This window comes from Phocoena phocoena, chromosome 16, assembly GCF_963924675.1.
Source record: "Phocoena phocoena chromosome 16, mPhoPho1.1, whole genome shotgun sequence".
Taxonomy (NCBI): Eukaryota; Metazoa; Chordata; class Mammalia; order Artiodactyla; family Phocoenidae; genus Phocoena; species Phocoena phocoena.
In genome coordinates this window covers 40,900,169-40,912,678 of record NC_089234.1, presented here as the reverse complement: position 1 = coordinate 40,912,678, position 12,510 = coordinate 40,900,169, and the positions used below count along the sequence as shown (strand labels likewise).

The 12,510-nt window shown below is 32.9% G+C and overlaps 1 protein-coding gene across 8 annotated transcripts in view; it reads left to right on the top strand.

The window, feature by feature from the left end:
• The window catches only part of PCDH15 (protocadherin related 15), a 714,536-nt gene extending 703,516 nt beyond the window's left edge, over positions 1-11,020 (top strand). For 3 of the 8 annotated variants that reach the window (XM_065894178.1, XM_065894177.1, XM_065894176.1), the window contains 2 exons: positions 6,957-7,065; positions 10,469-11,020. In XM_065894178.1, coding sequence (XP_065750250.1) covers positions 6,957-7,065; positions 10,469-11,020 — 661 coding nt within the window. Of the gene's footprint in view, positions 1-885; positions 925-6,043; positions 6,115-6,956; positions 7,066-8,060; positions 8,910-10,468 lie in introns of those variants that run through there. The other 5 variants (XM_065894175.1, XM_065894174.1, XM_065894173.1 and 2 more) reach the window with 3 other exon arrangements.
• Positions 11,021-12,510: the final 1,490 nt, after the last annotated feature.

Here is a 12,510-nt window from a genome sequence, read left to right as displayed (position 1 = left end):
TGTATCATGGAAAATCTATCCCTTCAGTCAAATAGTTGTTCTGTTGGCCATTTCAAACAGTTGGTTCATTGGTAGGATTATCTCCCTGAACTTCTCTGTCCGCTTTCCCAATGCTTACTTTAAGATTTATGTTGTATAACTATTCCCCTCAAGAGTTGAGACGCCAAAATTTAAATTGTGTATCTTGTTTTCATCTGGTTAAAGTATAAGTTATCATGAAACAGATCAATAGAGACTGTGTTTTTTGAAAAATATGGGTGAAATGGGGGGCAGTGGGAAATGATCTCTGCAAAAACTGAGGAAGGACAATTTCTTTAATCACAAAAGAATTTCTGAAAACGTGCTTAATGCTTGAGTTCAAGCATTCCACATTTTGGTAGAAAGAAAAATGAGGAGCATGTCTTAAATATAATGATGAATATATTACAACCATATCATTATTTTGTGTGCCCTACCCTTCTTCCTGATTATGTATATATAATATGATTATATATAATATGACCGGGGAGAAAAAAAGAGGGGCAATTTAAAACAAGGTTAAATTTGCTAAAAAGAATTGTGTGATACTTAAAGTGCTTCAGAACCATAAATGACTCTTTGTACTATGAAGCTTAAAACAAAAAGTTATTTATAGATTTTTATTTATTCAGGTTATTAGCTTTGATGTTAATTAAAACAATGAAATTGAAGCACATTAATTATGTTCTAACATTAATAGTCAAAATATTATTTAATGCTGTTAGTAGCTATCACATGAATAATAAATCATATCCCAAGGTAACCAGTTTTAAGCTGTGGCCTTATTTTCTCTCTTTTCAATGATAATCTACTTTTTCCACCTGAATTATTTTCTAAACCTTTTTCTATTTTACTTTCCTTTGGCAGCAACAACAACTGCTGAGGCCTTCTCTCCTTAAACCAGAGGTATCAATTTTCTTTTTCTTTTCAACCTTCACTGAGTCTTGACAATACTTTATGTGACTCTGAGGCCCATCTAACGTGGGCAGAGTGGGTGGCTGCCAGTATGGCATAATTTTACAAGGAAGAGAAGAGGTGGTTTTAAATTAAAACAAATAAGCAAATAAATAAGCAAGCAAATCACCTGTCTGCTGTTTTCTGGTGACTGAAATTCCAAATTTTTAGCTTCACTCTCTGGGAATTAGATAAATAAGACCTTTGTTCCTATTAAAAACAAGCAAGCATTAAATGAAGCGAGTCATGAACCTGATCTGTCAGTTATCTTAGTGAATCTAGATTCATCAGAACTGTTCTTGAGATCAGATTTAGGTTAGGCAAAGTCTGAAGAAAGAACGCTGACATCTGTGCTGAAATAACAAAGGTAGAAATTGGGTTGTGATAAACAGACTTTGATCATTGAAATGTGATTCAAAATACTGCCTTTGGGCACATGTCTATTTTAAGATGCTTATGACATTTTCTTCTGCAAGAAGACAAAAAGATATTTGGAGTTATATAATAAATGCATATCATTTTTATTTATTTATTATATATACTTCCTAAATAAAAAACATATATTAAAGTTAATTTTAAATATCTCCTTACTTTGGAAAATTTAGTATTTTCTAAGCGCCACTTAAAAAATTATTCCTTTATTCCTATTTCTCAACAACAGAATCTTAACTTTGCTAAAGACAGGCATTTTGTGGTTAGAATTTACTCCCCCAAATCATCGGGAGGTTGAGTGACAGGAATATTCAACTTTTATACATTTTATCAAAAATTTCCATGGAGACTTCTCCATAAACTGTTGAATCTGATAACTCAGAGTTAAAATCCAAATGCCAGTTACCTGATGCAAGGCCTTAGTCAGGCTATGTATCCTCCTAAGCATCAATTTCATCTTTTATAGAATGTTGGCAGTAATATTTCATATATAAGCTCCTAGCTCAGCAACTGGAACATAGTGGGAAGAAATTCAGTAAATGGTAGTTATTTTTCTTGTTTTGTTTGCATCAGTATAAATTTTTATACTTTGGTCAATAAGAAACTAGGCTGATTCTATGTGTGTGCGGTCAGCAAAAATGAATTTTTAAAATAACATTAAGCATTTGATCTGCCCATAAAAGCACCTTTTAGTAAGCTACTTAGCATGATTTTCTAAACTCTAGGATTTACCTGCTAAGTGGATGGCAACAGGGACTGTGTGGAACAGCAAAAAAGGCCAATATCACACTCATTTTTAGGGCTGACTTAAGGAGCTTTAATGGTCACCAAGTCCTTCCTCCATTTTCTTTTTTTCTGGGTGGTATAAGTATCCAAGACCAACCCTTCAGAGTATTCCCTTCTACTAGCTCCTGTCTCTCCCTACAGAATACAGAGTGACAGATTAAATCTATGATTGAGTTTCCTGGGCTCTTTCCCAGTTGCTGTATCCTTCTATTGTATTTTTTAAAGTCATTTGATGCCAGATATATATTGTAGCTAGCAAGAGCTAAGTTTCATTTACTGTTCAGAGAAAAAGAAAAAGTACGTGTCTGTAAAGAAAATTGATTCTTTTAAAATCTGAAATCCACTCAGTCGCATTATGTTTCCATAAATATTTTTCATTATTGCTAAAAGTTATTAGAATTCAACTTCAAAACCTTTTTTTAATTGTTGTAAGAACACATAACTTGAGATCTTTCTTCTTAGATTTTTAAGTTCACAATACAGTATTGTTAGCTGTAAGCAGAATGCTGCACAGCAATCTCTAAACATTTTCATCTTGCTTAATTCAAACTTCAGACCTGTTACATAGCAACTCCACATTTACCCCTCTCCCCATCACCTGGCAACCATCATTTTACTTTCTGCTTCTCTGAGGTTGACTATTTTAGATACCATATGTAAGTGAAGTCATGCAGCATTTGCCCTTCTGTGGCTGGCTTATTTCACTTAGCACAGTGTTCTCAAGGTTCATCCATGTGGTAGCATATGGCAAGAGTTCCTTCTTTTTTTTCTTTTGAAGGCTGAATAATACTCCATTATGTACCACATTTTCTTTATACATTCTTCCATTCATGGACATTTAGGTTTCAACTTCAAAATCACTTGGCAGTCTTTGCTCAGTCTCCCTATGTATTAGATAAAACATGCATTAGTCAAGTAGTTAAATATTACTTCTGAGACCAAGTTGCTTCATTTAAACCAGTATAATTACGTTGGGTTTTGGATGCCTCAGAAGTCTAAGCCTACCAATATGAAACATGTATTTTTTAAATACATGTTTTTAAAACGTGTATTTTTTAAGTTTGTATTTTTTAAATACACGTTTTAAAAACGTGTATTTTTAAAATTTGAATAAGTCAAATTTGGACTTTAACTTTGTCCCAATTTCTTATTGGTCTGAATTGGCTTCCTACAATAAACCTTTTCCTATAATAAACATTTTTATTGGCAATAAAACTGCAGACATAAAATCACACAGTGCAGCAAAATGAATTCTTACAGCGTGCTCATGCCCTACTGGCTCTCCAGTAGCCCCTCCGTGTTAACACTCATATTACTTCTCCTTTCCCTAACCACTCCCCTAGCTTTTTTCCCAAGATAAATATTTAATACATATATTTAATTTCAGCTTTATCAAGGTATAAGTGACAAATTAAATTGTAAGATAATTCAGGTGTCCATTGTGGTGATTTGACATATGTATACACTGTGAAAAGACTAACGCATCCTTCCTCACATATTTATCTTTTTTTAAATTATTTTTTTGGTGAGAATATTTAAGTTGTATCCTTTTAACAAATTTCAGTCATACAGTACAGTGTTACCAACTGTAGTCACCATGTTTTATATTAGACGCTCAGACCTTGTTCATCTTATAGCTGAAAATTTGGACACTTTCACTAACCTCTCCCTATTTCCTCTACTCAGCAACCACTTTTCTACTCTGTTTCTATGAGTTTGGCTTTTAATTTGGTTTTTTATTTTCAGATTCCACATATAAGTAATACCATACAGTATTTGTATCTCTGTCTGGCTTGTCTCACTTAGCATAATGCCCTCAAGGTTCATTTCATGTCATCACAAATGGCATGAGTTCCTTCTAAATATAGCCGTGTATTGCTCAGTAGTAGCAATATTGTAGCCAATGAGGTTTTTCCAAAGTGTGATTACTGCCAATTGAAAACTTTTTACCTGGCTTCTAACACCCAGATTGGTTTGTCTGTTTTTGAAGTGTATATAAATAGAATAATACAGAATCATGTTTCATTTTGTACCTGACTTCCTTTGCTCATCATTCTGTTGGGGAGATTCATCTCTGCTATGCGATGTAGTAGTGTGCTTATCTCATGGACTTTTGCATCAGTTCCAGTTTTGGGCTGTTACAAATGATGCATTTTGGTGAACAATTTTACATATATATGTTGGGCACATAGACTGAACTAAATTGAATTTCTGTGAAAAGGGATGCATATATTTGACTTTGGTATTATTCCCAAACATTTCCCAAATGGTTTTGCTAATTTATAATCCCTCCAGAAGTATATGAGAGCTCCATGTCCTTGACGCAACATGGCATTGCTGATCTATCTATCTATCTATCTATATATATATATATATATATTTACTTTTAGTTAATCTTGTGGATAAACTGAAACCTTTTTAACATCAAAACTGGATTCCTTTGCAATTAATTCACAAGGTATTTGTAACCGCAAATGCATCAGAGAGTACATTTAGTAGAGTAATTGCAAACTTATAAAAATCTAGGGAAGTGATGTAAATGAACAGAGTTTATTCAATGTAGAAAAAAAAAGAGCAGATGGGGCATCCTATTGTGACTGAGGGTATAGATGTAAAATAGTCTGGTTGAGAATACAGCAGTAACCAGAAGAAAACATGATTGCTTTAAGGAGTAGTACCACCAACTAAATTCATGACGTGTAAAAATATGAGCCCAGTGTTGCCATCTTTTTATTTTTTGAGAGAAATCAAAACTCAGATCTTTAATAGCATTTTCTGATGAGCATTTGGGCAACTAATCACTTTTTTAAAATGATATTTGCCAAACAAAGCACAAGTGAAGTCTATTGTCCATTTCCATCATGCAGGCTGTGAATTTCCACACTTTTTAAATGATATATTAGTGTCCACAGAGGACTTTTTTTCCTAATACTATACCTGGATCAACAAAATTAGTTCTTATGAATAGTAGATGATCTTAGAAATAAGTATCCACTGGTTTTCCTATGTATACCTATACATTTTCCTTCTTCCCTTTTCTTACTTCATTGCAAATTAATTTGGTTAAACCTTGGCAGTTCAATTTATTTAAACGTTAAAATGGAGTTAAAGAGGAAAATACAGTGAAATTGAATTTAATAGTTATTTAAAGCTAGTTCTATATGTATGTCTCAGGAAAAATATCTTTCCATAAGTGTAGAGTGACAAAAATCAATATTGTCTGGAATTTAGAACTGGAAACCTTGAAAGGGCCTATTGTCTGACAAATTTCTTTAAAAAAAATTAAATTCAGAATTAGCAGTATGTTTTAAAATGTAAATATCCTTGGGCTATATCACATATTAGCACATTTTTTATTAATGTATAAATGATTTTCAGATCCTTTCATAAGAGTAGCATTTGATGAATGGGAGAGCTCTAGATACTAGAAAATTGTTATCAGGATGATGAAACAGTGCTGAAGATAATGTTATAATTTTCTTCAAGGCTAAAGTCTATTAGTAATGTGTTAAATAGATTGAAATATTAACTGTCTATTGATAGTTTTAAAAATTATCTAAGAACAAATGATATGCTTATCTGTTCTCTTTAACAGGTTTACCATTAGACAAAATTTACTTTCCCCCTCCTCAGTTCTAATAGCATAACTTAATTTTGTGTAAAAGAGTTACAGCCAAATATATATATATATATATATATATTTTTTTTTTAATATGTTTAACTAACATTTTTAATTAAAGTTATTTTGACAGCAGTGTTTTGAGTCATCGAATACTAGGTCTGGAAATCTGACATTGAGCTGAAATGTGATAAGAATTTATTTTCAAATGCGATTTCTCTTTTTGAATAATAGGAGTTATCCATGGAGTCTGGAATTGATCCTGGCCAGGAATATGGACAAGATTATTACAGTTATGAGCATGGGTACATCTTCAGATTTTTTATCCAGTATCTTAATATTTTTATGAATAATAAGGTGTTATTAAATGATTATTACTAGCATTTTTATGAGTGTCATTTCATCAGTTTCATTTTTGAAAATGTATCTAGTTTTAGCTTCAATCAAGTTTAACCATGTTTCTATATTGAATTCTGTTTTGATGTTTATATTGATATTGGCTACAACTTGAAAAATACAATAAAATTATTCAAATTATTTAAATGAGAAATAGAAGTCAAACATATTTGCTCAATTCCTGAATTCACCATTTCTTTCATATGAGATATTTAATATTTTATCTAACCAATCAGCCTCAAGATTTGCCCAAGAGAAACGAAGAAGAAAACATACTTTAGAATCCGGTAATAAGCATTTCGAAAGTCAGTTCTACACACATAAGTTAACTGCTTTCTAAACATAGAGGAAAATAAAGACCATTACAGATCACATTTGAAGCAGATTTTTACTATAAACTTAGAGAATTTATGTTTTGAATAAGCTATCATACTTTCAGAAAGAACCAATTTGGTGCCCTAAATTCTTCAGTTAGTCAAGGAAAAATATTCCTTTCTCTTTAGTCTCTCCTAAAACTTAAATCTGAAATAACTCTTTTTCTTGTTATTCCAGGATACCATTATGGCAAAAGTCATTGGTCATCAGGTTGTAGTTCTTTCTCTATGATTTTGTAACTAGTTTACAAGGAGCCCAACAGGTGCTGTATAAATATCTGTTGATTGAATTATGAAGAAAAAGAAGAAAACAGAGATCAGTCATGGTTATACAGATCAAATGAAAAACTGCTTAAAGTTGTAAGTTTCTGTTACAGGTATGAAATGCCTCAATATGGAAGTCGCAGTCGTTTGTTACCACCAACTGGACAAGAGGAATATGGTGAGGTGGTTGGCGAAGCTCAGGAGGAATATGAAGAGGAAGAGGTAATTACTGTAATTTTTAATGGAATATTAATATTTCAAGAATAATACTTTTTAGCCCTATTTGAATAGCAGGCTACAAAACATTTCAAAATTTCAGAAATCCTATTCACTTAGTAGTTGATTTCCATAGAACGATTTAATAACTCTAACCATTCCATTGCCTTGTCTACAGAAAGAAATTTTTTATATAAGTTTATTTCTATAAAACATTAAACACTTGGAATAAAGCCACAATAAAATTTATATTTTATAAAATCCTAAATGTTATTCCATAAAGATATTATAATCAAACATGTTAAAAAGTATTTTGCAAAACAAAATGCTCCCACATTGTCTAGCAAACCTAAAAATCATGAAAGTACAATATCAATCTTTTAATTATAAGAGAAAAATAAAACCACCAGTATTCTTAATGGAATTACATCATTTAAATTACCATAATTCATCTGTATCAAATTCTTATACTTTGCCTGAAATATTTATTTGGAATAGTTATCCAAAAATTGTAAAGAAAAAAGTTTTAATGTCACTGTACTTTTACCCTGTTCAGAATTTTACAAATAGTCAGATTTTACATTAGCTATTCAGATAAGCTATCATAATTTCCTGATTGCTTAAAATTTTGTTAAAGCAAATACATAAAACTATTAATCAAAGTCTAGGGATGGGAGAGGGAAGAGGTAATGATTAATTTTCTTTCTCCTTTGATCTAAGGTGCAAAATAAATTTTGAATAAGAAAAAATGAGGAAGCATTAAATTTTGGTATTATAAGGTATAAGCTAAAATAAAATAATTTACATTTCCTTGAACACCTTCTGCCTATATGCAGTGGGGATAAACAGTAGGGAATTGTGTGATTGTTCTATGAAACCAGTTTTATAACTTGCATGAAGCTGTCAGCCTGCAGATTCACTCGTGCTTAACTTGTGTGAGACATGGTCACGTAATAACCATTCCCCAGCTGACACTTCAATTGCATTTTCGTGATTTTCAGGAAAAGGCAAAGAAAGTTAAACCAAAAGTTGAAATTAGAGAGCCTAGTGAGGAGGAAGAAGTAGTTGTCACTATTGAAAAGCCACCAGCAGCTGAGCCAACATATACGACGTGGAAGAGTGCCAGGATATTCCCCATGATTTTTAAGAAAGTTAGAGGACTAGCTGAAAGAAGAGGCATCATTGACCTTGAAGATGAAGAGTGGCAGAGACGCCTTGAGGCAGAAGATAAAGATTATTTGAAACTAACACTGGACCAAGAGGAAGCTACAGAAAGCACGGTAGAGTCAGAGGAGGAATCCTCAAGTGACTATACTGAATACAGTGAAGAGGAATCCGAGTTCAGTGAGTCTGAGACGACAGAAGAGTCTGAGACAGAGACACCCTCTGAGGAGGAAGAAAGTTCTACCCCTGGATCAGAAGAATCGGAATCCACGGAGTCAGAAGGAGAAAAGGCAAGGAAGAACATTTTTCTTGCAAGAAGAAGGCCCATTGCTGAAGAGGTCCAGAAAGTCAAAGATAGAAAAGAGGAGCTACCTGAAGAGCCAGAAGAACGGAACGTGGAAGAAGAGGAGGAACGCCCGGCAGAAGAACAGGAAAGTGAGCTGACCCCTGTGGAAGAGCCCACGGACCTCGAATCTCAAGACATCACTGAGGAGGGCAGTGCAGAATCAGCTTCAGTGGAAGGAAGTGTGGAAAGTGAGGAGGAGTCAGAATCGAGTAGCAGTAGTAGTGAAAGTCAGTCTGGAGGTCCTTGGGGCTTTCAGGTGCCAGAGTATGACCCAAGCAAGCAGGCAAATGAAAAGAAGCCTCCAGGAGCAAGCTCAGAAGGTTACAACACAGCACTTTAAAAGAGATCACAGTAGGTGAAAGTTTTGCAGTGATGAGTGCTCTTGTGTGCAGTGCCTTCTGTGTGTTCTCTGAAATGACACTTGAAGGGGAGGAAATTGATCATAATTCTTATCTGACTTAAGATTTAGAAGCATGCCAGAGAAGTGAATATATATGCTATCCAGAAGTGGATATATATGCTATCCAAACAGATTTGTATATCAGAATATATTAGGGTAAATCTGACTGATCTTTCCTATATTAGTAATTCAGAAGACATGCAATCAGTTACTCAGTATTTAATATTTCATAGTGTGATTTCTGTTAATGCAATGTGGCATTATGTATTGCCAGTAATGCTCTGACTACTGGAATGGACTATATGAATATATATATATATATATAAATATATATATATATATATATATATAGTGGTTTTGTATCGTCTTAAATCCTTAGGACAATATGTAACAAATAAGATCTCTACAAGACTACTTTTGCATATATGTACATTTCAAATGGCAAACATATTATCAAAACTATCATGAACATGTTCAATTAGGTTTATAGCTGGCAGTTTCAAATATTAGAAGTTAAATGATATAAATTAAAAAAAATAAAAGTTATTACCATTTCCCTTCTGCTGTGGATAGGAATTTACCATTTCCCTTCTGTTGTGGATAGGAATTAAAGTGGATTTAGAAAAAAATTGTAACAGTTATAAATTTTTTTTCTGGGTAACATAATTTTGAAATATATATCTGGAAATCCAAAATCATGGCTTACTTAGTGCAACAGGTTGGTACTTTACATATCCCAAAAATGGCAATACTATTTTAAGAATAACCAAGGAGTTTTTCACCTCTGCACCTTGTCATTTCTAATGTGGATTGGTAAAAGAAAAATAAATTTGTGAAAATTTCCATTGTGTTCCAGTTGCTTACTAAAGGAAAATTTACAATCATTAGTTTTCTGTTTTGTGTATTACAAAATAAATTGTGCAGGATGGGAAGATATTTTCTTTTAAGTTAACATATATTTAAATGGATGATCCAGAAAACCAGGACACTTCAAGTGAATAAATGCATTAAATTATACAAAAAGTTTGGCTAATAATGGAGGGTTAATTAAGAATTACAATATTGTGGGTTTAAAAATATCTTTAAAATATTGGGAATGGAAGTATTAGCATGAACAGAATATACTAATAATGCTGGGTTTTCCTTTCAATTTAACTTTCCTGAAAAGTATAGCAACTGTCAAAGAACGGATCAGATTCTTAAATATAACCAGTATACTTTTTTTTTCATAGTATAGCAGTAATTTGATCTAAAATAATACGAGTACTTCCTGAAATGTCTACTTTCCAATCTAGCAAATTTTTTCAGAAGTTATTAAGCTCTCAAACCAATGAAGAATTTGTGGAAGAGAAACTGATGTTAATAAAAAGGTTCTTCCCTCTACCTCTTGGGTTGTTACTTTTGATAGCTTTCTGTCAAAGGTTTTGAATTTTGCAGGCATTGTACTCTTTACCCTTTTAATTCCTTTGATAATGATTCATGCTTTTTTATTTTGACAGTGGGCAAGAAAACGAATGATAAAGTTAGTTGTTGATCGAGAGTATGAAAGTAGCTCAGCTGGAGAAGACAGTGCTCCTGAATGTCAGAGAAACCGTCTTCACAATCCCAATATCCACAGTAATATCAATGGCAATATATACATTGCACAGAATGGCTCTGTGGTGAGAACCCGCCGTGCCTGCCTCACCGATAACTTAAAAGTTACTTCCCCTGTTCAATTGGGGAGGCACTTTAAGAAACTAGACAAGTTGGCAGTGACACATGAAGAGAATGTCCCCTTGAACACATTATCAAAGGGGCCATTTTCTACTGAGAAAATGAACACAAGACCAACTCTGGTTACATTTGCCCCTTACCACGTGGGGACTGACAGTACAACAGTGAAGCCTTTGGGGAACAGGCTGAAAAGCACAGTTGAACAGGAGTCCATGGTTGACAGTAAGAACATCAAGGAGGTTCTGGACTTCCATAGTGACCACACGCAGTCAGATGACGAGGAGCTTTGGATGGGTCCCTGGAACAACCTCCATATACCAATGACAAAACTGTGACTGATTTTTTTTAAGTTATTTTGTTTTTACTTCAGTTTTTAATAAACTGCCCTTTTTATTGTCACTGAGAAAACAACGTATGGGATTTATATCATGCACACAAGCTAAAACTTTGAACAGTAGGCTTTAAAGTTTAAAAAGAGACAGATTTACACTCACATTTGTATCAACTAATTGTTCTTCCCAAATATCTTTTTGGACAGACTCTCAATTCACTATATAACGTCATTTAAACATTTAGCTGTTTTTTGGGGCCTTGAAATGTTTTTCATTTTAATAAAGAAGAAATAATTTACTAAATAATCATTTATATTTTGTTGATTAACATAGATTACTTTTCATCTCTAGCTTCACAGAACTTGTTTTGGTGCATGTAATTTTACTTTTCATAAAAAATGGGAAAAATTTATATTAGAGGATTTTACAGGTAATGGTTTTATACAGTCGCTGTCTATAACATCCTAATTTTTTAAATGAAAGACTGAATTACAAAGAGTGATAGTTAATGTGGGGATCTTCTGTAAATTATGTAGAATCATGGGCCTTCTGTCCAATAGAAAGTTTTTCAAATTCTTCGTATGTATATGTTGACCTGTTAAACAACACTTGAAGTCATATCTCTTTTATAACTATCATTTACAATTTTCCCTGGTGTGCGCCCCACACTCTGTAAACACTCTAGCCATACCAATCATAATAGGCAATTTAGTGTAGCCATTTGAAGTTAAATAATTATTTGGAGCATCAGAGCAAAAGCTTCCTGAGGCAAGAAAGGGTCAAATAGGCAGTAATGCATCTAGAGTAAGATCAGAGAGGTCTCACATTAATGCCACCAAACATGAATATTTTATTAACTCAGTATAAAGGAATTTGGCAGGGTCAAGAATTTATATAATATATGAAATGCCAATAAAGGCTGTAAATTCACAGCTTCAAACATATTATAGTATTTCACTTTTCCCAGCGCCAGTTTATTCATAAAATATTTAATGCACATAGTATGTGCATAAAATGCAGACCAGAAAACGATCGCCTGGGTCCATCCATTTTTTAAATCAAAGAACCCAGTCTTGATTTTTCACCATTGAACAAAGCACAGTGTTTCACCATTAACAGAAATGAAAACAAAATATCCTTTCAGAAAAAATCCCCCAAACTTGCCTTGTGTGTTGCATTCTCTCCAGATATAAAAAGGATGAAGCAATATAATTTAAAAGAATTCAGAATTTATTATGGCTTAGTATTTTATAGATGTAGCTCACCTCAAATTTTGCACAGTATTGACCAAGTTCAGATTTCAATAAAATTCTCTCATGCACGCTTATTATATGGTTGAAAGACTGAATAATGTGTTACTATCTATTTCCCTCCTACATAGTTCATATTTTAAAACTTGTTTATTATAATGCTATTTCCTTATTTCCAAAGTGAACAAATTGTATGTAACTTAACTTACATAAGTAGTATCTTTTAATTTCAAATTTCAAAAA